Source organism: Narcine bancroftii, chromosome 14 (genome assembly GCF_036971445.1).
Source record: "Narcine bancroftii isolate sNarBan1 chromosome 14, sNarBan1.hap1, whole genome shotgun sequence".
In the NCBI taxonomy this organism is placed as follows: domain Eukaryota; kingdom Metazoa; phylum Chordata; class Chondrichthyes; order Torpediniformes; family Narcinidae; genus Narcine; species Narcine bancroftii.
In genome coordinates, this window is record NC_091482.1 from 50,866,320 (window position 1) to 50,892,713 (window position 26,394).

At 41.7% G+C, this 26,394-nt stretch overlaps 1 protein-coding gene across 1 annotated transcript in view; it reads right to left on the reverse strand.

Moving 5' to 3' along the window:
- Window positions 1-26,394, reverse strand: part of LOC138749786 (ADAMTS-like protein 3) — a 428,872-nt gene that overhangs the window by 245,563 nt on the left and 156,915 nt on the right. Inside the window, exon 5 of the mRNA XM_069911655.1 lies at window positions 6,842-6,968. Coding sequence (XP_069767756.1) covers window positions 6,842-6,968 — 127 coding nt within the window. The remainder of the gene's footprint in view (window positions 1-6,841; window positions 6,969-26,394) is intronic.

Sequence of the window (26,394 nt, forward strand, 5' to 3'; positions counted from 1 at the left end):
GCCAAGCCTATATTCAAGAAAGTAAAATTCATCCATCTGATTTTAAAAGAGGCAGACAAGCAGTTGAAGCCTTTCAAAGATGATCAACATATTACGTTAAATTTCTTCTACCAATCATTAAATCGAAGACCTAAACATTCTTTTCTGTTGATCTAGGATGTTTATTTATTCTCCATCTGCATTCATTCTTGGGTTGAAGATTAATTTTTGCATTTGCCTGTCAGTCATCAGAAATAACAGGAGCCCAATCTGAAACACTTTCCGTGACGACGATTTCCCACCCCACCCCACCCCCTCCCCCCACACACTTTTCTACAAACTAAGGCAGTGAAATAAATTGTGGTATCTCTCTTGAAATCCAAATCAGATTAACTAATTCTGCAGGGATCTTCCCTGTCTGGTCAACTGAAAAGCCATTTAAAAAAAAAATTTCGTTTTGCCTCACAACGTCACACAAGGATTGATCAAAGACAAGTCAGTGGAAAATAAAATCTCGAATTGTAAGCACGCAGCCTATAGAGCAAACCACAGGTTCAACCATAGCTAAATCAAACCATAGCTGTCAATAAGTAAATATCTAAAAGCCACGTTCCATGGAAGGAGCCATCAACTTTTGAATTTTCTCAGCGGATTAACTTGATTCATAATGTGATTCAAAGTTTTACCCAAAAATTGAGCTATGTGGTATAATATTATATATTTTGAGCTTGATGACATATTCTGGAATTTAAAATAAAAACATTGACACTTTTCATAATCAAAGTTGCTTCAGAACCATGATTTAAATGGCAATTACAACATGGTGTTCTTTTTATCCCAGAAGAATGATGCAATATACAGGCAGGTGATCAAAACCTGCCTACTTCATGCTAGGCCTGTACTGTTTCAGGTGGCATGTTCACTAAGGGTTTGAAGTTCCAGGGCAAAGGATAGAAAATGAAAACCCTGGCCGTGAATTCCTGTGGAATTTTTTGCCACAGGAAGTAGTTGAGCGCCGGTTCCTTGTCAATATTTAAGAGAAGGTTAGATTTGGCCCTTGTGGCTAAGAGGATCAGGAGGTATGGGGAGAAGGCAGGAACCGGGTTCTAATCAGCCATGATCATATTGAAAGGAGGTGTAGGCTTGAAGGGCCAAATGGCTGACTCCTGCACCTATGTTTCTATGAGAGACTGCAATGACTGGAACGTGCGAAGAATTGGCTTTGGACATGAAATGAGGCTGACCAAGTCCTGTTGGACATGGGAAGGGACTGAGATCATTCAGGTAGATCTTGGTAGGGAAAACAGAGCAAAGCCTTCCAAGCAGTTCGAGATACGCGCCCTTACTCTTCTTGAAGAAGTGACCATCACCAAAGCGCAGAAAAGCAATCACATGATCGTGCCCACCAACTACCCTGAGGTACATTAGAATCCCAGTATCTGATGATGAGGCTTCAGGGCTCACCATTTAATGAAGATTTTTCTATCAAGCAAATTAGGGTATTTACAGGTAGGTTTGAGAGGTTTGAAAAAAAATGCCTGAAAAAAAATGTCAGCTGGAAATAATAAAAGGTTCTTTCTGCTGATTTCTTTCGATATAGTTGCATACTCTGGTATAGGTGTTTCGCCAAGCTGCCCAACTAAGTTGTGTTTTGTCCATTTTTACAATAATTACACTTCAATCAGCTGAATAAATGAGTAATATTTCAGTTTTAAATAGTGATGATCAGCTGACATTTTATTGTTGAATAATATATTATTCCAGAATGCCTCAATCTTTCATTCCACTGCTCTTTCGTATTTGGAAGCTGCAATGATTCTGCTAACATCCAAGGGCTCTATTTTCTGTTTCTCCCTCAATATCCATCTGCCAAATATTTATACTTTTTAAAAACATTTTTCCTATCTATTTTCTTCAAAGTGGATTTGCTTACTTTTTAAATTGAACTTTAACTCTCCCCCCTCCCCCTGGACATCTGAATGTGGGAACAGAAATAACCAAACAAGACCTAAAGAAAATGCGGCTCTCAGTCTCTCCCCTTTGCTTCTGTCCCGTGCTGGTGCTTTCCTCTCACAACTCTTTACCCCTTTACCTCCTCAACTGTTCCATCTGTGACGAGCCGAGAGGACCCCAAAACCCAGTCGCAATAGGTACGCACCTCGACAAAGGGTTACTTAAACAAAAGTTGCTTTTAACTAACTTTGAACATGAAAATAGAATCAAACTTTAACTTATCTCTATTGACTCACTTAACCCCTTTCTAATGCTAAGAGCTTGTGTGTGTGTAAGTTCAGCAAGGTTCTTTGGTTTACAGTCCAATCTCACTGGTTGCAGGCAATTCTTGTCTTGTGCACAGAAGTTAACATTAATAAAGTTCACCATGCTTTGGCGCTTAACAGGTAAGTGGTTACCACTCAGAAGGATTCTTGTTGGTTTTTAGAGAGAGAGTTTTTCTTGTTTCAGGTCACCACAGAGTTCCTTTCTGTTTCTCCTATTCCACGGGAAACACTAGACCGCCAGTCCTCTCCTTTGACCAGGCCGTCTTCCAAAGCTTGCCAGCTAGTCCCTCTGGAACCAATGTCTGTGTCTCTCCTCTCTCTCTCTCCCTCCTTTCTGAGAGCAAAGCCTGATTTTTTTTTCTGCTCTCTGCCTGCAGAGATCACATGAATTTCCAGACAGCAAGTTCTGTTTTCCTGATAAAGCTGCTACTGCCTGTTGTTGCCTTTTCAAACAGTCCATCATGAGTCTCTTGCAAAAGCTCCTGCAAAAATTCTGTTTTAAAATGTTTGTGTGTGACCTGCTCTCACAAACCTTTCCCAATTTATCTCCCAAACACCTCTATATACTCTGTCACACATCGCATTCCTACATTTTCACAAAGGAAATATTTATTTCACCATCTGTATCCTTCCTTGGGCTGTCCATCCTATCATCCTTCACCACTCAAGTCAATGTACCCATTCCTTTGAATAGTGAGGTATTGTTAGCCTTATTTCTCTTAGAGTTTCCTACTTCCCCAAATAACTGTTCCCTATTTTCAATTGTAAAATGTTTTTTTTTGGTGAACAAAATCTGTTTTGTTCACCTCTTTCTTTCCCTCAGAACTATCCTCTATCTTATTTCTTGTGAATGTGAGCAATCAAGCAGTAAGTTTTCCATGAGGCACAGGAGCAGAAATAGGCTATTCAGCCCATCGAGACTGTCGATAGGATTGTATTCGCTCGAGTTCAGAAGAATGAGAGGAGATCTTATAGAAACATATAGGATTATGAAGGGTATGGATAGGATAGATGTAGGAAGGTTTTTTGAGCTGGCCGGGGAAACTAAAACCAGAGGACACAGTCTCAAGATTCGGGGGAGTAGATTTAGGACAGAGATGAGGAAAAATAGTTTTCCCAGAGAGTAGTGAATGTTTGGAATTCTCTAACCAGGGAAGCGGTTGAGGCTGCTTCATTAAACATTTTTAAAATACGGTTAGATAAATTTAGTCTCCGGGACCAGACGGGATCTTCCCCAGGACATTGAGAGAAGTGAGGGAGGAAATAGCAGAGGCTCTGGCGGTAATTTTCCAAATGTCATTAGATATGGGGATAGTGCCGGAGGATTGGCGCATTGCGCATGTGGTTCCATTATTTAAAAAGGGTTCAAGGAGGAAGCCTGGCAACTATCGGCCTGTAAGTTTGACGTCTGTGGTAGGTAAATTAATGGAGAAAATTCTTAGAGATAGTACTTATAAACATCTGGATAGACAGGGTCTGATCAGGAGCACTCAACATGGATTTGTGGGAGGAAGGTCATGTTTGACCAATCTGATTGAATTTTTTGAAGAGGTGACTAGGAATGTGGATGAGGGTAGCACAGTGGATGTTGTCTATATGGACTTCAGTAAGGCCTTCGATAAGGTACCACATGGAAGGTTAGTTAGGAAGGTGCAGTCTTTAGGTATAAATTTTAAGATAGTCAAATGGATTGAACATTGGCTGAAAGGGAGAGGCCAGAGAGTGGTAGTGGATAATTGTCTGTCAGTTTGGAGGCCGGTGACCAGTGGTGTGCCTCAAGGATCTGTATTGGGCCCATTGTTGTTCGTTATATACATTAATGATCTAGATGATGGGGTGGTGAATTGGATTAGTAAATATGCAGACGATACTAAGATAGGTGGAATAGTGGATAATGAAGAAGGTTTTCAAGGATTGCAGAGGGATTTGGGCTGCTTAGAAAAGTGGGCTGAAAAATGGCAGATGGAATTTAATGCTGATAAGTGTGAGGTGCTTCATTTTGGTAAGAAGAATCAGAATAGGACATACGTGGTAAATGGGAGAGCATTGCTGAATACAGAAGAGCAGAAAGATTTAGGAGTAACGGTACATCGTTCCCTGAAGGTAGAAACTCACGTGAATAGGGTGGTGAAGAAGGCTTTTAGTATGCTGGCCTTTATCAATCATTGCATGGAATATAGGAGTTGGGAGGTGATGTTGAGATTGTATAAGACGTTGGTGCGGCCTAATTTGGAGTTCTGTGTGCAGTTCTGGTCGCCTAATTATAGGAAGGATATAAAGAGAGTGGAGAGAGTGCAGAGAAGGTTTACCAGAATGTTACCTGGGTTTAAGCATCTAGAGTATAGGGAGAGATTGGACAGATTGGGTCTTTATTCTTTGGAGCGTAGAAGGTTTTGAGGGGATTTGATAGAAGTATTTAAGATTATGAAAGGGATAGACAGAGTGGATGTGGATAGACTATTTCTGTTAAGAGGAGGAAAGATTAAAACAAGAGGTCATGAGTTAAGAATTAAGGGGCAGAGGTTTAGAGGTAACATGAGGGGGAACTTCTTTACTCAGAGAGTGGTAGCCGTGTGGAATGATCTTCCGGGAGAAATAGTGGCGGCAGAGTCAATTGTATTATTTAAGAAAAGGTTGGACAGGTATATGGATGAGAAGAAGATGGAGGGTTATGGGCATTGTGCAGGGAGGTGGGACTAGAAAGGGGTGTTTTGTTCAGTGCGGACTAGAAGGGCCTAATGGCCTGTTTCCGTGCTGTAATTGTTATGTTATGTTACATGATAGAGGAATTAGGGGATATGGGGAGAAGGCAGGTAGGTGGAGTTAGATCATAAATTAGATCAGCCATGATCGTATTGAATGGCGGAGCAGGCTTGATGGGCCATTTTTGGCTTACCCCTGTTCCTACTTCCTATGTCCTGCCATTTAATAATGAGCTGATCCTTTTTCCCCACTCAGCCCCACTGCCCAGTCTTTTCCCCACGACCTTTGATGCCCTGGCTAATCAAGAACCTATCAATCTCAGACTTAAATACACCCAGTGACCTGGCCTCCACGATCACCTGGAGCAACAAATTCCACAGATTCACCACCTTCTGGCTGAAGAAATTCCTGCACATCTCTGTTCTAAGCGGATGCCCTTCACTGCTCATTGTAAGTAAAACAAACGCTGGTGATTTGACTGTCTTCAGTTTAATAAACTTTGCCAAGTTTGTATAAACCCAGATTAAAATCTACAACAGCCTCCACTTTATATATTTTTTAAAATTTAAGCATACGTCACGGTAACAGGCCATTTTGGCCCAGAAACCCATGCTACCCAATTACACCGTTATTGACCTACACCACCCCCCCCACCACCCCGGTATAATTTTTTTAAACAGTGGGAGGAAACCGGAGCTCCCAGAAGAAACCCAATGCAGACTCAGGGAAAACGTACAAACTCCTTACAGACCACGCCGGATTAGAACCCTGGTCCCGATCTCTCTCTGGTGCTGTAACCACTATCCGTTGTGCACATGAGGTCATGGAAAAAATAGGAGAATTCCTGTAAAACCATAGTGGAGGTGGGATTCCATTCCTTACCAATTAAATTGGCTGCATCCTGTTGAAAGGCCTTTCATTCCATGCTATGCCATAATGTTTCGAGAAAGACATTAAAATCTATATTGCCATTTTTTTCCTTGCACATCTCTGCAAACATCGACTTTTAAATAGTCTTTTCATATTTGGTTACATTTTTGTATTATTATGTATAATAGGGAGCATATCGCAATTCATCACTGTTATTACTTCATCTGAAAAGGTTCATTTTGTAGTTCACAACAGGAGTAACAGAATTGTGAACCGGGCTACTTTGGTGATTTGAAACTCTCCTCTTTGCTTCTCCAAATCTGCCTCTCCAATCCTGAGTTTCATTCCCCAAGTCGAGAGCACCAAAGTTGGGTTCTTAAAAACGTGACATACATGCAGGCCCTTTAGTCCCACGAGCCAATGAACCTCCATCCCGGTTAATTGACTTTAGAAGGGTCGGAGGAAGCCACTCACGCAGACATGGGGAGAACGTACAAACTCCTTACATGTAGTGTGGTCCCGGTCATTGGTTCAGTAACAGCGTTGCGTTAAACATGCACCGTTCATTGTTGCGCCAAGTAGCAAGCAGAAACATAGAGTCCTAACTTTAAAGGCTGTCTGTGGGGAGTCTGTACATTCTCCCTGTGACTGCCTGTGACTTCAACCAGGCACTCCAGTTACCTCCCACATCCTCAAGATGTGCGAGCTAATTGGCCCCTGTGGATTGCCCACAGTGTGTAGGTGATTGGTAAATTCTGGGGGGAGTCAATGAGAATGTGAGAGGAATGAAACATATTGAAGATTAACGCAAAGGGGTAGTTGATCATGGGCCTGGAGCCTGTTTTCATGCTGTTCAAGACCATGACTTCAATACCAATGTACCAGACAAGCTGAGAAAACAATATCAATAATAATGACCCTTTTGGAAGACATCTCATTGTCTATTTGAACTGAGGTTGTTCAGTTAATAGGTAAACATGAAAAAGTCAACAACAAAATGAGGCACGCACATTTTTCAGCAGAGATGTGCGTCTTGGACTGTCCTCGCACAAGCCTGCATGTTGAGCCACTGCCTGCACAAACTCCACAGTTGTCTTCCTTGGCTTCACTTCCAAGTTGCCGATCACAGCCCACCACCTGCCAACAACAACATTACAGTCAAGAGAAGGCTGAAGCCGACATACACAGCTCAGGTTTCTGGAATTCTGTTTATTTTTATGTCACCCTTTGCATTCTAATGCCAACTTCAGTCTGTCACGGCACCGCTGACTTTATCGAACAATTAATGAGTTTTGAACGTTTAACGCACAGTTTAATTTCTGGAGAACTTCACAGCTTTATTCAGAGAAATGGAAAGGATTTGTATCAGACACATGAAGTAAATATTCCTGCTGCAAAAAAACCTTCATCTTCGTATTAAGTTACACGTATTTATGAAGTTGTCCAAGTTGCAGAATCAAACCCAATTGCTCGTAATTTATGCCAATTTTGATAAATGTAGCGAGATTATTTAATCCAAACTATAAATTTACTTATTAATTTTTTAAAAAATTGAGACATATACATGGTAACAGGCCCTTCTAGCCCACGAGTCCTTGCCACCCAAATACCCTCAAATCCACAACCCCTGTACATTTTGAAGGGTGGGTGGACACCGGAGGACCTGGAGGAAACCTATGTCTATACAGAGGGAACATAGAGACAGCAGCAGATTTGAACCTGGTGCTGTAATAATGTTGAGCTTCCCATGCCACTCACTGCAGAATGGGCCGAAGGGCATCACTTGGACTGATGGTGGTCAAGCCTTGAACTGGGGAGGCACCGTTTTGTTCTTGATATCATTATTTGAAGTCATTAACCTGATAATATTAAACAAAAGCCCCAAATGTCAGTACAGGCGATTGTGAAAGATCCCACAACACAATCTGAACGAACAGGGAGTGTCCTGCCTCTGCCTTCCAGCATTTCCACTCAATCAAAAGCAGATGAATTGGTCAGCTATCTCCGTCTCTGACAAATTGGTTTGAACATGACATTGATGCTTCAAAAGTAATTAATTTGATATAAAACTCCTGATACAACCTGAGGATTGCTAACTATGTTAAGTCTATTGTTTCTGCACATCTGGGATTAGCAAAGCCGATATCTTTAAAGATTTGCACATTTTTAACAAGATACTATGGCATATAATCCCTCAAATTACCATGAGATGTTATGGCTACAGAAACCGACACCTTTGTATCAAATTACTCTGATGGAGGCACAGATTCATTTTCTTTCCTCGACACGGGACAAAGAATTTGATACATACTCATTGCATGCACACATCATACGATCACTTGTTGCAAGTTTCAGTCTTGAGTGTTAAGTGATTAGTACAAGAATATAGCTCATTGTAATTTACAAAATATATAAACATAGTTAATGTTGCTAAAACTAATACAAAGTAGGGGAAAAATTTTTTTAATTTCAATACCAACATGCTGTTTCAGCTCAGATGTCTGACAAAGGCTGTTTGCTTCATTTAAATAGTCTGACAGAAGCTCAGCTCTTGCTAACTGAAAGCTTGAAGCTTTTAAATGAGTTCATAAGTCTGGCTCCAACCACCAAAACTGATAGTAAATTACAAAATGGAGCGACGTGTTTGACATCATCTTCAAACCAACATTTTATCTCCATCAATGCAAATTTAATCTAAATCACATGGCATTTTTAAAGAGGAACAGGGATTCGTATCCAGTTTGGTGAAAAACAGTTCTCCATCAGTTAACAGAGAACATTTAAAAAAAACCCCTTAATTTATCATTATTTTCTTTCCTGTGCGTGGGACCATAGCGTGCACACACTTTGCCGATGCAGTAATGTGATGGATTTTGAGGTTGATTAATGTGTCTTCAGTGCATTAGATAGAGGGGAGAAATAAGGGCAGTTCTGACCAGATTTACTTACAATTAAATAGATTTTAGTCTGAAATTTCACTGCAGAAAAGATTGCCAAGTTCCACGCGTTCCCTAAAACAGATCAGGTGCAACTTATAACCTTTACTTTTGGGGAACTGAAAATCATTTTGAAAAAAATTAGTTGCTCCCCTCTTTCTCCTTTGCTCTACAGAAGGTTACGCATGCTCATCCTGAGAGAGCCAGAAATCTCATACTTTGACTGACTTCACCAGACTGATGCTATCACTGAGTTAGAATATTTAGACATTTGCCCAAAGGCAAAACTGAATATTGCGGGTTTTGAAACTAAAATGGAAAATGAAAAAAACTAGAGAACTGAAATTTGCAGAGAGACAGAGAGAGATAGAGAGGGAGAGACAGAGACAGTTAACTTTTCAGGTTTATGCACTTTTAAATGAAGAAAAATAGCTGTGAAAGGAACATAGGAGGAAAAACAAGGCTGTAATTAGCCTAGGGGAGTGGTTTTCAAACTCCCTCCCAAAATTCACATTCCACTTAAAGCAATCCCTATGCCTGTGATTAGTAAGGGATTGCTTAAGATCGTATGTGGGTGGGAAGAGAAGGTTGAGAATCACTGCTCTAGACCCAATTGTTACTGAAATATTTTGCTGAAGAAAAATTGTCATTGGCCCATTTCCTTGGGAGTTATGAAATCACACACATAACGAGTCTATTAGATATGATTGGAACAGTGGTTTTCATACCTTTTTTCTTTCCACACACATACCACCTTAAGCAATCTCTTTCTAATCACAGTGCACTTATGGCATAGGGATTACTTAAGGTGGAATGCGAGTTGGGGGGGCAGTTTGTAAACCACCGGCCTAAGGCATCTTCTGTGCAGAATGGCCAGTTTCCAGGGGTAGGGGTTGTTGGGGGGGAGGGGTGATAGAGAAATGGAACAGATTGTAAATGGGCAGGGGGGGGAGAACGTGCGAAGGTTTTGGGAGAGAAGAAATCAAAGATGGTGGTAACACGAGAGAGGTGCCTTAGAAATAGTAGAGGTATTGATTATGAAATCGGATACAAAGGGAAATAATGGTAAAGCAGTCTGAGAGGGAGGGAAGAGAGTGACCATGGGAATGGAGGAAATGAAGAATCACAACAAACAAGAGGTGGAGTGTTTGTGGGAAAAGAATTGGAAAGTCTTGTCCCAATCACGAGCTGTATTAACATATGGTCAAAATCAAAACTTTCCATCAGATGGTCAAAACAGCTATAATTTAATCCTACAGTCCCCACAAAAGTGGAAGGAGATATTTTCCTTTCACAATTAATGACATTCACTGAAAGCTGCATAGCATGCAACTGCTATCTTCGTTACATGAACTTCTATGCGGACTGTGTGAATGCACAGAAGCAGGACACTCAATTCGTAAAACCTATATATATAAAAGAAAACTACAAATGATGGAAATTCGAAGGAAAACACACAGAACAAATGCTGTAGCATAATAGTCGGCCGGGCAGCATCCATGGAGAAAGAAATAGATGAAGATGCAGTTCACTGGAATTTCTTTCTCCAAAGATGCTGGCTGAAGAGTGCTGACTCTTCATTTGGATCCATTCATTTGATCGTGTATTTTCTGACACATCAAATCACATTCCTAGGAGGAGTCTTTTTAAAGTGATCTAATTATCGACAAAATTTTATCGATTCTGATTTTTGTTTTCAAAATAATTCAGTCAACATAAGCATTTAAAAGTCACATTAACACAGACATATTGCAAACAGTTATTTCTTGGCAACACAACACGTCGTCGTATTATAATAGCCATGGTATTATTCCAATGATGTTATCAGACCTGTAAAATTTATGGTCTGCATAACACTGAAATGAAATAACAAGTGCTGGCAACATTAATAGATCATATTAAAGACGATCTGTCTATATACACATCACCCCTTGGGAGAGAAGTAGGAATCCTGACCCAATGTAATTTAAGGCGTAAAATGCTGCTATTTTGTACCGTATTAAGTAGTGTTAACTCTACTTCCATTGAGCACAAAAGAAATTTTAAATTTTCCCATCTGTGGGATCATGAACCTGAAATATTTTGCATGACCAATGCTCCCATTATAGCATTTTAAAAAAATATATAACAATGATTCCAAACGTTCAGATTTGCTGCAGATTTCCCTCTCTTGAGACTTCCTCATATTCTCAGCTTGAAATGAACTGTGCAGATGACCTCTTAGTCCATGTGCATCATTTTGGACTTCTCACCTACAAAGCATTCTGGATAAAGGCACAGCTCCTACACTGGTTCCTGGAAAGCTGTGTTCATCCTCTGAGGGGAGAATGAGTGGGCTAGACATTTTACTTCAAAATTTTCGAATAAGAAGGGAAACCTGGGGTCCAAATCCATCCATTTCTCAAGGTTGCCACGCAGGTTGATCGGATTGTTCAGAAGGCCCATGGGATGCTGGGCTTCATTAGTCGGGGGATTGCATTCTCGAGTGGAGAGGTCATGTTGCAACTCTTTGGTGAGACCATGCTTCGAATATTGTGTTCAGTTCGAGGAAGCTGTGGAGAGGGTGCAGAGGAGAATTACCACGGTGCTGCATGGATTGGAAAACAAGTCACGAGGCAAGTTTAGCAGAGTTAAAGAAGGATGAGAGGTGACTTAACAAAGGTCTGCAAAATTCTGGGAGGCATCAAAAAGGAAGAACCTTGGTCCCAGTGTGGGAGGAGCAAACACCAGAGGATATCTGTAGAAAGCGAAGGGAGGGACATTTAGGAGAGACATCAGGGGTATTTTTTACACCCAGAGAGTTGTAGGTGCCTGGAATACTTCATAATGGTAGTGATGGAAGCTGAAACTTTTAAGGGCATTTCAAGACTCTTAGACAGGCCCAAGGATGAAAGAAAAATAGAGGGTTTAGTATTTTTTGGTGGGAATATAGAGGTCAGCACAACATTGAGGGCTGAAAGGCCTATACTGTAATGTTCAATAAATCTTCGTCCGTGAAGCCAAGCCAAAGAAGAAAATGCTTTTAGGGCTTGACAGAGGAGTGACCCCCAAATGAAAAGTCGAAAACTAGGAATAACACGTCTAAATGAAATGGTCAGCATTCTAGTACTTGAAATGAGGAGAATTTTCTTCATTCAACCTTCACCTTCCTTTCCGGAGCACTGTGGTGGCCGAGCGCTTGAGCTAGATGATTGGATTTTTAGACATCAGAAGAATGAAGGATTAAGGGATATGGAAATTGGGCAAGAAGGCGAGGTTGATGTAAAAGAACAACCTTGATGATGAAGGAGTCCACTCCTGCTTCTTACGATGGAGGACAAGACAGAACTCGGGAAAAATAAAGTCACACTTCCCGTATTAAAGTTGGATTCTTGAATTAAAAATGTGAAATAAATTGGGCAATATCAAATTTAAAATGTGTTTAATATATTCCTAAATGCAAGAACATTAAACATAGATTAAAACTACTTGGTAACAATATTACAAATGGTGCTTTGGTAGCTCACATTCAATTCTTGTCACTAGTTCAGGGGTTCTCAACCTTTCTCTTTCCCCTCACATCCCACTTTAAGCAATCCCTGTGCCATCGATGCTCTGTGATTAGTAAGGGATTGCTTAAGGTGGGATGTGGGTGAGAAGGGAAGGTTGAGAACCACTGCTCTAGACTCAATTGTTACTGAAATATTGTGCTTGAGAAAAATTGTCATTAGTCCATTTCCTTTGGAGTTCTGAATCCATGCACAGAACGAGTCAATTAGGGACGATTCAAACAGTGGTTTTCAAACTTTTTCTTTCCACCCACATCCCACCTTAAGCAATCCCTTACTAATCACAAGGCACTGATGGCATAGGGAATACTTGAAGTGGTATACGAGTGGAAAGAAAAAGGTTGAGAACCATTGCACTAGATAAATAAATACAAGTTTGACTGTGATTAAAATAGATTATTGTCCCTGAAGTGTTAACTGTGTACTGTATACTAATTGGTGTTCAGATTAATTTAGGGTATTAATTGTTCTTCACAGCACAGATAAATATTGCAGTCACGTTTTTCAATAAACAGATAGTGGACCTCTTGAAGTAATATTCACATTAATCACTTAGTTTCCTATGACAGGCTATTAAAAGTAGAATTTCAACATGTGCCTTGAAGCATGCAGGATGTAATCAGCTGGTAGCTTTGAGTTCATTAAAAGGTTTAGTTGCAGATTACAGATTTGATGTCTTTGATTGACACATCAGTGAAGTTAGATTGATGCATCAAAACAGAATCATTTTGCTTTATTTTGGTTTAAACAAATCTCAGAGGATAGGAGTAAAGCATAAAAGTCTGCAAATGCCACGACTGAAGTAAAAACACAATGCTGGAGAAACTCTGGGTGGACAAGCCAGGTGTTACAATAGGTTGGGTAAGATGTTGCTGTACTTACTTAACCCTCTCACCCCCACATTGCGGACGCACCCGATTTCTGAACCCCTGATCAGAGACAGCTTCATTCACAGTCGTCTTCGAAGGAGGACCCCCTATCCATGTGGCAAGGCAGTAATATCTGGTAAGCTGAATGACTTTACACCTCATCCTCACCATCAGGTCCAACTGTGCACTACCCCCCACCCCCACAAAGCACTCCAGTTACACCTTTGTTGCAGATTCTTATTGGGCCTCAAATGCAACCTCTATCCCTGCCCTCCACAGATCCTAAACAGAAGAAGTGAACGACTTAGACTGCGGGGAGGAGACCTGATGATTTAACAGCCATTCACTATTTGCTTTCAATTCCTCTGAGATCCGATTCTATTTATTCTCACAAAATAAAAAGATTTGTTTGGCCCAATGAGCTCAATTGGATTGCTTTATTTCTCTGTAACTCTAATTTAAGTGTCTATTAACACCACTCTAATCCTTCCATTGCCCACCTGCACTAGGAATAATTTACTATCTACATATTCGCTGAAGATACCACGGCAGTGGGTTATATATAAAGGGGTGATGAGTTAGCATATTGGTTGGAGATTGAAAACTTGGCTGAATGGTGGACCAACAACAACTTGACACTCAACATCACCAAAACCAAGGAGCTGATTGTTGACTAAGGGAAGGGAAAACCAGAGGTGTACAATCCAGTGATTGTTGAGGGATCAGAGGTGGAGAGGGTGAGCAAATTTAAGTGCTTGGGAGTCACTAGCTCAGAGGATATTTCCTGGACCCAACACATTACTGGCTTCATGAAGAAAGCACGTCCTCGGAAGTCTGTGGAGGTTTGGTATGACAATGGAAACCCTGGCAGATTTCTACAGAAGAGTGGCTGCGCCAATAACCCCGGCAAAAGATAATGGAAACAGCCCAGGACATCACAGGCAAAAACCCTCGCCACCATCGAGAACATCAACAGCGAGCACTGCCTTCAGAGATCAGCAGATATCATTAAGGATCTATACTCTCCAGCAATCATTCTGTTCTCACTGTTACCATCAGGAAAGAGGTATCGGTGCCACAAGACTCACTCTACCAGTTTCAGGAAAAGCTGCAACCCCTCCTCCGTCAGACGCCTCAACAATAAACTCAATCAGCTCAATCAGGGACTCATTTAAGAACTCTTATTTTTTCACTTTAATGATTTATTTTACTCTCTGTGTTGTACAGTTTGTTTACATTTCTTTATTTGTTTTCATATGAACTTTGAGTTTCTTGCACGACCAATTAGTGGTAATTCACAGGAAAAGGAATCTCAGGGTTGTATGTGATGTCATGTATGTACTCTGACAATAAATCTGAAATCTAATTTACAGAAGTCAATTAACCTACCAGACACTTCTCCTGTCCTGGAGGAAACCCGAGCACCTGGAATAAACAACAACAACCTTGCACTCAATGTCACCAAAACCAAGGAACTGATTGTTGACTTCAGGAAAGGAAAACCAGGGGAGGATCTTTCCTAGACCCAACACACCAATGGCATTGTGAAGAAAGCACGTCAGCGCCTCTCCTTCCTCAGGATTTTGTGGAGGCTTGGTATGACACCAGAATCTCTGACAAATTTCTACAAAAATGAGGTGGAAAGCTTGCCGACTGGCCGCATTACGGTCTGGTACGGGAACACCAATGACCCTGAGGGTAAAGCCCTGCAAAAGGTAGTGGACACAGCTCAAGACCCGAACCCACCCCTTCGCCTGCCCATCTCGCGCTGTCGGTCTCTCCCCCTCACCTGCCCGACTTGCGCTGCTAGTCTCTTGCCCGCCCGACTCGCGCTGCCAGTCTCTCACCCCACTTGTCGGTTTTTGGAGCTTTCCGGATTTTAGATGTCCAGATAATTGGTGGACTAATTGGTCTAACAATAAATCTGAAATCTGAAGATTAAAAGACTCCCAACTCATAATGGTGGATCAAGATTTACACGACTGCAAAAATGATGATTGGGATCAAACAGAAATTACTTAAATAACAAATAATTGTTTTATCTAAGCTCTTCTATTTTATTTATGTGTGCACACCAAATTTAGCTCCCTAAATTTGCTGTTGAGAAATGCAATGGGTTTCATAACGGTTGCACATTTGATCTTATTCCATTTTCATCAAAGTACAAGTCATGCCTGGTTACAGTAACTGCAATAAATGAGAGGGTTCTGTTGCATTCCTCAAAAATAAGTGGATTTAATGAGATGTATTATACTTTCCAAAACTGAGCAAATGCAATTCACCTGGAGCATTGCTTTCAAAAACTGTGTGCTGAGCGCTTGGAAGGATATTTTGGCCTTGATGGGGGTGCAATGGTTTCACTGGAGCTGACGGACTTGCCTAAACTAGGCCGGCTTTTTCCTATTTGAAAGGCTGAGGGAAAATCCAATCCAGGTATTCCAAATGATAAATAGCTTGAATCAGAGAACCAATTTTCTCCATTGTGGGTGCCCAGAAGGAGGAATAATCTTAAAATTAATTCCAGATCACTTAGGAGAATAATCTTTTATGCCCACGGAAACCTGAATAACCCCAATGGATGCTGAGCCAACTGAAATATTCGAGTTCAAGATTGATAGATTTTTTGGTGGTCAGGATATTAAATTATAAATATTGAGTAAGATTGATTAAATACATTTGAGGTACAGTTCCAACATAATGCAGTTTGGTATGGAACCAAGCTGAAAAAAGGGAATCAACATCAGGGGTTTGAAGGGCGTACTTATTCACCAGGAACTTGCTGCCTTACACTTGGTTTGGCCCCTGTCAGAACTCCTCACAGCCATTAACTAGACTTGATGCAAGGACTGATGGGAGAAGGTCAGTGGGAAAAGCTGAGCTTGATGCAAAGAAGGCATGGCCAATTATCGTGCAAGGGCAACAGGAGCTTCCATTGTGGGGCAAGGCCTTGTCACAGCTGAAGCTGCGTTCCATCAAATAAAATGCTCCAAATACCATTTTCATTGTGTTGTGGCCACATCTATAAGATCCCAGAAAATGAAATTAAATCAATGACAATCATCTATCTATGAATGACTGTTAATTAACAATCCTTATCGGGCATTCTCAGGACATTGTATGTCAGAAATACAAAGGCTGGATGAGCCTTTAACCATTTTGCATTTTCCCCTGCTCTACCAAACTAGCAATGACACTGTTGGTTTATCAGCCTCACTCATCACATCAACCCTTCCTTCCTCCATTCTCTCAAACATGAGTCTTCTTTCTACCTAATCCTCTCTGGTCCCATACCCTCCTTTACTGTGATCCAGCAATTTCCCCAATCACCTTCAAAGGATGAAAAAGGTATCTAATATCTAAAAGTTGGCTACTGGGAGGTCTCTGTTACTGTAGCAGAAGGAGCAGAGATGCTCAGCAAAGTGATATTGCAGCGGATGAAGCCACCCATTTCAATTCTGTGCCACACTCTCACACTCACGTGTCTCTCCATGGCCTTATGCACTAACCCACCAAAACCACCCGCAAATTGGAGGAACAACACCTGATTTTCCACCTGGACCCCCTCCAGCCAGATGGCATTAACGTTAACTTTTCTGCCTTCTGCTAACCTCCTTCCTCTTCCCTTCACAGTTTTACTCCCTCCCTTCACCCAGCCACCTCTCCTCCCTTGATCTCTGCTGTTCCCTCCCTCCCTTCCCCACCTGACCACCTCTCTCCCCCCCCCAACTCTTTTGTTTGGACACCTGCCGACATTTTCTCATACCCTGATGAAGGGCTCAAGCCCAAAGCGTCAGCTATGTATTTTTACCTTTGCTACATAAAGGACACTGGTTGACCTGCTGAGTTTCTCCAGCTTTGTGTGTTTTTACTTCAACCACGGTGTCTGCAGATTTTCATGCTTTACTTCTGCTTTATGAAACATTGAGTTTGCAATGATCCAACCAATCAACTATGAGTGGGACGGCAGCATCTGCACAAATTACTCTTTGTTTGAAGTTGCTGACTGCATTTGGGAATGGATGGTAGGAACCCTGGTACATGATCAATGACTGGTGCCTTCCATCAATGCCTTCAAATCAAGTATACTCTTTGGCAGAGACTGTCATTCATTCGGATGCCTTGCTGTTCAGCGTGGGCGATCACGTCTCTCCATCCGTCATGATCTCTGACCATCCGAATTGTTGCCTCCCCTGTTCTCCTTCAGTGAAGGCTCCATCTTTGAGCTGAGACCGTAGTCGATGTTGAGTTCACGAATATACAAGGGGAAAAATACTGAAGTGGTTTCCCGTTGCCTTCTCCAGTCGCAGTGTCCATAGTTGACGGGTAACCCTGGCCATTGATCAGCAGATTCAATGCCCAGTGTTTTTAGTTTTACAGCCATAAATTCCAATTTGTAGAATCTACTGGCAAAAACCCTCCACCATCTGCAATCCATGGATTCACGTGACCCTGATTGGGAAGCTGAACTCCTTGCCCAGGGTGACCTGTAGACAATTGAACAGAAGGAGTGCCTTTTGCTGAGCAACTGCACAGCACCGATATTGACTGAAAGACCCACTAAAATGAGCCAAAGCAAATTCCAACAGACCGAGGCTTTTTCTCAGTGAAACACAAAAGTCTGCAGATGGTGTGATTTTGTAGTCTTGCAGCGTCACCGAGATGAAAATTTATTGCTAACATTTCAGGCCTGAGCCCTTTTTCAAGAATAAGCAAAAAAAAACCTGAAAATCTCAGAATAGACAGTGCTGGCAGGGTGAGGAGTCGAGGCCAACAAAAGGTGTTAATTGGATATGATAAGAGGAGAGGTGAAAATTGATTATGTCTGTGCAAAAGGAGACAGAGGAAAAAGGGAGAGAGACAAAGCTGGGGAAAGGCAACGGGGAAGAAGTGGGGGGGGGGGGGGGATTTAAATGAAAGCCAGAGAAGGTGATGTTTATGCCATCGGGTTGGAGCTCACCCATTGCTGAAAACAAAAGGATAAACTATGACCTTAAGAAAGTGAAAGAATTGTGACTGAAGAGTGAACAACTGGAAGCTAAAACAGAACATCAAAACACTGCAGTTTGCTGAAACAAAATTAGAAGATACACAAATGTTTCACAGGTCTGGCAGTATTTGTAGAGACAGAAGGCCATGTCAGATAGCCCAAACTTTGAGAAGTAAAGGGGAGAAACCCCGCCAAAACGCATAATCGCCTACATTTCTGAATGTGCGGAGGCTGTCTACGAGCAGCATATTCCAACCCCTCTCTGAAAGGGATAATCTACACAGCGCAGGCCTCCGCCGATCGATCAGAATATACAGCAGCTGTTTAGGGGAGGGTTGATGATGCCGTCAGCCCATGACCCATCTCCCCACTCACCCCTCTCCCTCCAAGTCAGGGGCGGCGGGGAGCCCTCAGAGCAGTCGGGGCAGCGGGGGCTGTCAGCAGGAACCGTCGGGGCAGCAGGGGCTGTCAGCAGGAACTGTCAGGACAGTGGGGGCTGTCAGCAGGCGTTGGCAGGGCAGTGGGGACTGGCGGAGCAGTGGGAGCTATCAGGAGGCTGCTGGTGCAGGATGGGACAGCCACAGTGGGCTGTTTTGGCCTTCGGGGCCACTCTCTGGGCTCAAAATGTGGCAAAGCAATTGCCATCTTCCCTACCCATAATCCCCCACACAGCTGGAACTGTTCTGGGAACCATAGATGTGGGTGGCTCTACGGCACCAGTTGCTCCGTCTCCTTTGGATTCGGAAGGCACTACGAGGGGCTTCTGGATATGAATGGAACGTTGGAGCAGCCTTTTAGGGCTGCTGTCTGAAAGGTAAGTTCTCAATTTTCTATCCACTCCATAGCCAGTCTCAAGGCGGAGGCCCAACATGAAATGGCCTAGAAACTCAGATCTGATGAAAAATCTGTCAACTATTCAATTTTGTTTATTATCATCTGATTGCATTATGCAACCCAATGAACCAGCGTCTCTCCAGACCATGGTGCACACACAAAAACACGAAACATAAAGATACAGGGTCTTCGATAACTCCTTGAGCCCTCCAACACTCCCAGTAAACATTGTCTCTAGAAGGAATGGAGACCCAGTGATCCTCTCAGCTGTTTTAATGATCCTTCATAGAGACTTCCAGCCTGATGCTTTGCAGCTATCACTCCACACAATGATACAGCCTGATGTTACACTCTCACTAGTGCTCCTGTTAAAAAGAGCCAACTGTTTCTGCATCCATAGATGCTGCCCGACCATTGACTAGAGGAGAGATAAATAACCTGCCCACTATCTGTAGACTGAGTCATTAATTTCAAGTGGTTATAGAACAAAATGAAGAAGAAATAACTCTATGACTGAAGTTTTGAATTTCACAGGAAGGGCTTGATAAACCATAATCCAAGTCCATATGTCCATTATCTCTCAAGGATGCCAGAGAAATTTCCTTGCATTTGCCTTTAAAAAGAGAATCACTCAAAAGATATAGAAATTATGTTTCAGATCCAAAGTAATTATTTTCAGTAAAGATCACAACAGCCTCAGAAATTGATCAACTTTGCAAAGTTTGAATGTCAGTCTTTTGCCATTTCCCCAATTCCAACAATTTATTCTCAGAAAAAGGAATGTTAAGATCTAAACCTGCTTCTTCTCAAGGTACCCGTTTCTTTCCCCGAGGTAAAGAGTTTCCTTTCTCAGTAGTAAAATGTGCTTTTTTCCCCCGTAAATGGTTAAGTCTCCGACGTGATAATATAACGTATCCCACCTGTTTGAAAACTCATGGGAGTTTTGGTTTAGACCCTGCCCAATTTTTCAAATGTGCAGACTCCCTTGATACTCTAAGATATTGATAAGAATGCTTTAGTCATCACCGTTTTAAAAATGGTGAAAACACTCCTGACATTAACCTTGACAAGTACAAACTTGTTACTTCCTTGTAATTCACAGCGCCAGTAAAACAATGCAAATCCCTTCATTTAGTTTGCATAATTAGAACAAAACTTCTTGAAGTTTGAATTGGAAACAACATTGTAATTCAATTCTCACTCTGAAAATGTATCTAACTTTTAGATGCACTTTAACTGCAAGAGTTCACTCGACCTCTCAGGCTTAATTGGAGAGAGATTTGAACAATGTGTTGTCACACCTATTCTCTTCTCCATTCTGAGTTATGTGAATGCCTTAACCTCAACTAATTATATCTGAGAAAACAAACTAATGAAGATTGAGAATGGAACCCAACATCAAAAGAAAACTTGATATGACTGGTTATTTTTCTTTTACCCACATTATTAATGGTAATGGAAACAGAGTTCAAGCTTGTGGACAAAGTAGCTTCAATTCCAGCAACGAAAACGCTTCAGAAGTGTTCATTTGACTATGAAATGTTCAAGGATGTTCTAATTACATGAATCATGGTCTAATAATGCTAATTATTCCTTCAACATTCTATATGCAGATGGTATGTTATGCTAAAGATGGTATGTTAAATCTTTTTTTTCACATTTTTAATGCAGAACTGTAATATCACAATGTTGCATTAAATATTGAAAGCCCAAGATTATGGCCACTAGATTATATACTCCCAGTTTTGCATAAGGATTTCCTAAGCAACTAAGATATCATTTTGAACAACAATCTTTCAATGCAGTCTCACCTACTTTATCAAAGACATTTAGTGACACAGCGGAGTTCCTGCCTCACAGATCGACCAACCTGGATTTAATCCTGATCTTCGGTACAGTCTATGTGGAGTTTGCAGCTGTCCTCTGATGCTGCCTGGCTACTTTTTAATGTTGCTTATTGCAAAATTGAAAAAAAATGATAAAGGAATTTGACAAGCATTTCCAAGAGAGGACAAATTACAGGAGTTGAGAGGAATGGGAGTGGACATGGGCTGATTGCCTTTTTGGGTATCACTACAGGCAGAATCCACGCTGCTGAAGATCCAACTGCGCTGGGTAGGTCACGTCTCCAGAATGGAGGACCATCACCTTCCCAAGATCGTGTTATATGGCGAGCTCTCCACTGGCCACCGTGACAGAGGTGCACCAAAGAAAAGGTAAAAGGACTGCCTAAAGAAATCTCTTGGTGCCTGCCACATTGACCACCGCCAGTGGGCTGATCTCGCCTCAAACCGTGCATCTTGGCACCTCACAGTTCGTCGGGCAGCAACCTCCTTTGAAGAAGACCGCAGAGCCCACCTCACTGACAAAAGACAAAGGAGAAAAAACCCAACACCCAACCCCAACCCACCAATTTTCCCCTGCAACCACTGCAACCGTGTCTGCCTGTCCCGCATCGGACTTGTCAGCCACAAACGAGCCTGCAGCTGACGAGGACATTTACCCCCTCCATAAATCTTCGACCGCGAAGCCAAGCCAAAGAAGAAGAAAGAAGAAACAGGCAGACTATTGGTGAAAACAAAGTCAAATCTATTGAGCAAGCTTTCAAAATGCAGAACAGCGAGGGATGCAAAGAGGTTTTGGAGCAGATCCAGAATCCTGGAGTATGGTGGACAGATGATCCCTCACTACAAAGAGGGTCTGCCACATCCGAATTCCAAGTCCAAAGCACTCCAAGCTAGAAAGCAGGATCAGTGAAGACAGTAAAGTATCATTATAGAGGTTGAATGAAAAGTGTTTTGGAGTTTAGATTTATTGTTAGATACATCACATACAATCCTGAGATTCTTTTTCCTGAAGGCCAGGCAAAATTGCCACATTGGTTGTGCAAAGAAAAACTGCACACAACATACTCATTTAAACAAATAAAGAAATGTAAACAAATTGTGCAATACAGAGTGGGGAAAAAGATTAATAAAGCGCAAAATTAAGTCTCCTTAAATGAGTCCCTGATTGAGTTGGTGGTTGAGGAGTCTGATGGGGGTGGGGTAGCAGCTGTTCTTGAACCTGGGGGCTCATTTATAATTAGCATATTAAAAAAAACACATTCTGAGCCATTGAGTATTGTCCCTGAGAAAGTGATTGAGACCCACCTTCTTAAACAGTAGCAGAGGATGCTGTGAAGGGACTTTCATGGTGCTATAGTACAGGTGGGACAAGAATCGCGAACCAACAATGGAGCAGTGACTCATCTCCAACCTGGATGGCATTAGACTTGGAAAAGAAGCTGATGAATACGAGAGTCTCAGATGTCGAGTGTGAGAAGTTCCTCTGGTGGTTCAGCATTCTCACTGCCTGTGGCAGGAAGCTGTTCCTGTATCCAAAGCACTGTGATCTTTTCAATACAGTTGTGAGTTTGGGAAGTGCATCCTGCACACACTGCAGACATGGGACATGACTGGTGTAACATGGAGATAATCAGTGTGGTTAATCGATTAGTAATCTAACAAACCACTTTATCCGAAATGTGCTATTGCACAAGAGGTCAACAGAGATAAACCAGAATAAATAAATACTGGACTTTGTGAGGAGTTGGTTGTGATTGGAACGTGGGCAAGGAGAGAACGAGAGAAACAGGATCTTTCAGTGAGGGTTGTAGCAGCCGTGAAGATTAATGAAGAAAGATGACGGTCCATTAGGGAGACTTCAAATATACTTAAGAGCTAACATTCATCTTAAATTTTCAAAATGGGAAATCAGACAGATCGATGAGGGGGGCTCCGCCATGTCATTTTTGGACTGAGCCAAATTGAACAGCTGATGATGAGGTGGAGGTAAAGGTGTGGGAGTTGGTGAGCGACTCGGAAGGTGGTCAGAGCACAGATATCCGATAACAGTTGAAGGAAATTGCTTTGGTATGTATCAGCAGCTGAGGAGATGGTTTCAGGACCTCTGATGGGCGACACTCAGCCAAATGGTAGCATGATGGAGAGCACCCATAGGAAAATGTGATCTCTGTGATAGCGTCAAAAACTGCCCGCAGGGAGGTCTCACTGGAAAATCAGCATGCGACTGATGCCAACTACACTCAGGACAGTCATAAACACAGTTCTTAAACAGGGGGGTGATGTTTTTATTAAAATGGCTAAAAGTACATAATATTTCAATTCTTTTAAAAGCAACGTCCACGCACAGAACACTGTGGTTGCTTCACACAATCAATTTAATTTCTATTTCCTCTATTTGTCTTCATTTTCTCTGGAACACTTTTCAATGCATATTTCATTCTTCCAAAGATTCGACATTGACATTGCACAGAACAATGCCATTTGTCTTGTGTTCTGTTTGGGACAGTGAAGGTATCTGTTTAATGTCACTGATCAAAAAAAAAACCGCAAAAATGCCTGGAGATGAGGGAAACAAAAGTGTGGATAGAATGCAACGTTCCTATTTAACCGTTCCCACATATAAATGCACTCTGCCACACTCCTAGAATGACCCTCCTCAGGATTTAAGTTAATTAACAACCACAGAATTAAGCCATTTATAAAGACAAATGCCAATTGTCAGTTACCCAATTATTGGGGTCACTGGTAATGATGAACAAGAGACTAACCTCGTGTCCCTTGAATTCCAGCTGAATAAAGCCATTGAAATGCCTCTGTAGGCCACTAACTGAAAAGCAGACTTCATAGAAACCAAATATTTGCAGAATGAAAACATTTTGTAAAATAGATTCTATAGTTAGCCTCCAAAAGAAAGCAATAAAAAGCAAAGCGTGAGCTATCAAATGAAAATGCCCTGCTCTGTTTCTGTCAGTGAATCAACAGTCCTTCATTTCTTATCTATTGCGTCTGTAAGATAAATCAATTTTTAAGGAGTGCATCAAAGACGAAGACTCATTCTACAGTCTATTTATCAAACTATAGGGTCTTCATATTAACCTTCTTTCCTGTCTATACTGCGTTTGCTTTACCAACTGTAAATGGGTTCGACTCCACCAAATGGTACGTAATTGTATCCTCACATGGAGTCCAAAATGGAAATTAATTCATGAAAGGCAGATATGTCGCATTTATTTATGAATATAGAATTATCCATTGGCTAATATCGGAGGTATATACTCCGAGAAGACAAGGGAAATTTTCCCCTTGCTTTACTGGGATTTCCTGGACAGCTGGAAATCATTCAAAGAGAATGACCAGCTGAAAAACTCAATAGTTCCATGAAAGCTTCAAAAACTTTTTTTTTTGTCTTCATGTCCTGTGCTCCTTCAGTCAGCATTACAATCTTCAAGTGTTTCACAAGATGCACTCTTATTAAGATGGATGAGGAAGGGTAGGGAGCCCACGCCCATTTCCTGATTAGGCCTCAAATGAATTATGAGAACTGATGTTCTGTTAAATCATGAAAGATGATTGTCAGGGCATATTGTCTCGGAAAGTAATGGCAACAGGTAAACCATTTCTACAGGAAGTTCTATTGAGAGCATCCTGATTGGCTGCGTCACAGTGTGGTACAGTTGCTGAAGAGAGAAGGGACAGAGGTTAATTCAAGAGTGGGAGAGAGGATCACTGGAGTCTCCCTTCCTCCCCCCTCCCCCAAATCGACATGATCTACCGGGATCGAAGAAATAACTGATGACCCCTTCCACCGTTGGGAAAGAGATGCAGGAGTGTCAGATGCAGCACCATTCGGCTGAGGAACAGTTTCCTGCCACAGACAGTGAGAATGCTGAACAACCAGAGGAACTGCTCTCACTCGACATCCGAGACTTTCGTATTCATGAAACGCTATTTATTCATAAACTTATGAATACCTGTCCTGCATATGTGCTGATTGTCTGTATGTGTGTTGGGTCTGGTTGTGTGTCTGCGTGTTTTGCACCGAGGACCAGGGAACCCTGTTTCTTTGGGTTGGACCTGTACAATTAGATGACAATAAACTTGACGAACATGCTTTTCCTGGATTCTGCGGAACCGGCAAATTCTTTTGCTTTACACTTTGGCTTGCTTTTTGGATTCACATCATATAAAGCTCTGGCACTATATATTACTGAATACAGTATTCTTGGGTAAAAAAATTACATTACATCAGTAGTAGGTAAATTATTGGAAGGTGATCTAAGAGATTGGATATATAATTATTTGGATAGCCAGAAACTGATTAGGGATAATCCACATGGCTTTCAGTATGGTTGGTGATGTTTAACCAATCTTATAGAGTTTTTGAGGAGGTTACCAGGAAAGTTAATGAAGGAAAGGCTGTGGATGTTGTGTACATAGACTTTAGTAAGGCCGTTGTCAAGATCCCACATGGGAGATTAGTCAAGAAGGTTCAGGTGCTAAGTATTCATGGTGAAATAGCAAAATGGATTCGACAATGGGTGGATGGGAGAAGCCAGAGAGTAGTGGTGGATGATTGCTTCTCAGACTGTAGGCCTGTGACTAGTGGTGCGCCTCAGGGATCGGTGCGGGACCATTATGGTTGTCATCTACAGGTAGTCCCTGACTTATGGCCTATGTGACTTATGACCATCTGCACATTAAACTGAATTAAAATATAGAAATATATAAAATTTACACTATAACAAACTATAACAGGGATACAGGGCATACAAGAGCCAAAATGTGTGTATTTACCTTATTAGTCAGCATTCCAGGGTCCTGGGGTTGGGGACGGACATCTTGATTCCTGTGCAGATGTGTGAGTCTTCGGTTGGCGCATGCGCGATGGACTCACGTATTGGAGTTTGGTTGGTGCATGCACAAGAGTTAAGATTACGATTTCAATATCATCAGGGCGCTTAACTCTCATGCATACACCAACCAAACTCCAATAAGCAAATCCATCAAAGGCTTGGGCAGGTGCACATAGGAGTCAAGATGGCTGCACCCAGCCCCGGAACCCCATAGTGCCGACTAACAAGGTAAGCTTGAACCAGAATGTGGAAAAATTCACCAAGTTTGATCAACAAATTCAGGAAACTTAAGTTGTTATCGACAATTCCGACTTGTGTCTATTCTGAGATACGACCGATTCTTCGGTACCCATTACAGTCGCAAGTCAAGAACTATCTGTATATCAATGATCTGGATGATAATCTGTTGTGGACAGCGAAGAAGGCTTTCAAAGCTTGCAGAGGGATCTGGACCAGCTGTAAAGATGGGTTGAAAAATGGCAGATGGAATTTAATGCAGACAAGTCTGAGGTGTTGTATTTTGGAAGGACAAACCAAGAAAGGATGTACACAGTAAATGGGAGGGCATTGGATAGTGTGGTCAAACAGAGGGACCTGGGTATACAGATACATAATTCCCTGAAAGTGGTGTCACAGGTTTTGTAAAGAGAGCTTTTGGCATATTGGCCTTCATAAATAAAAGTATAGAG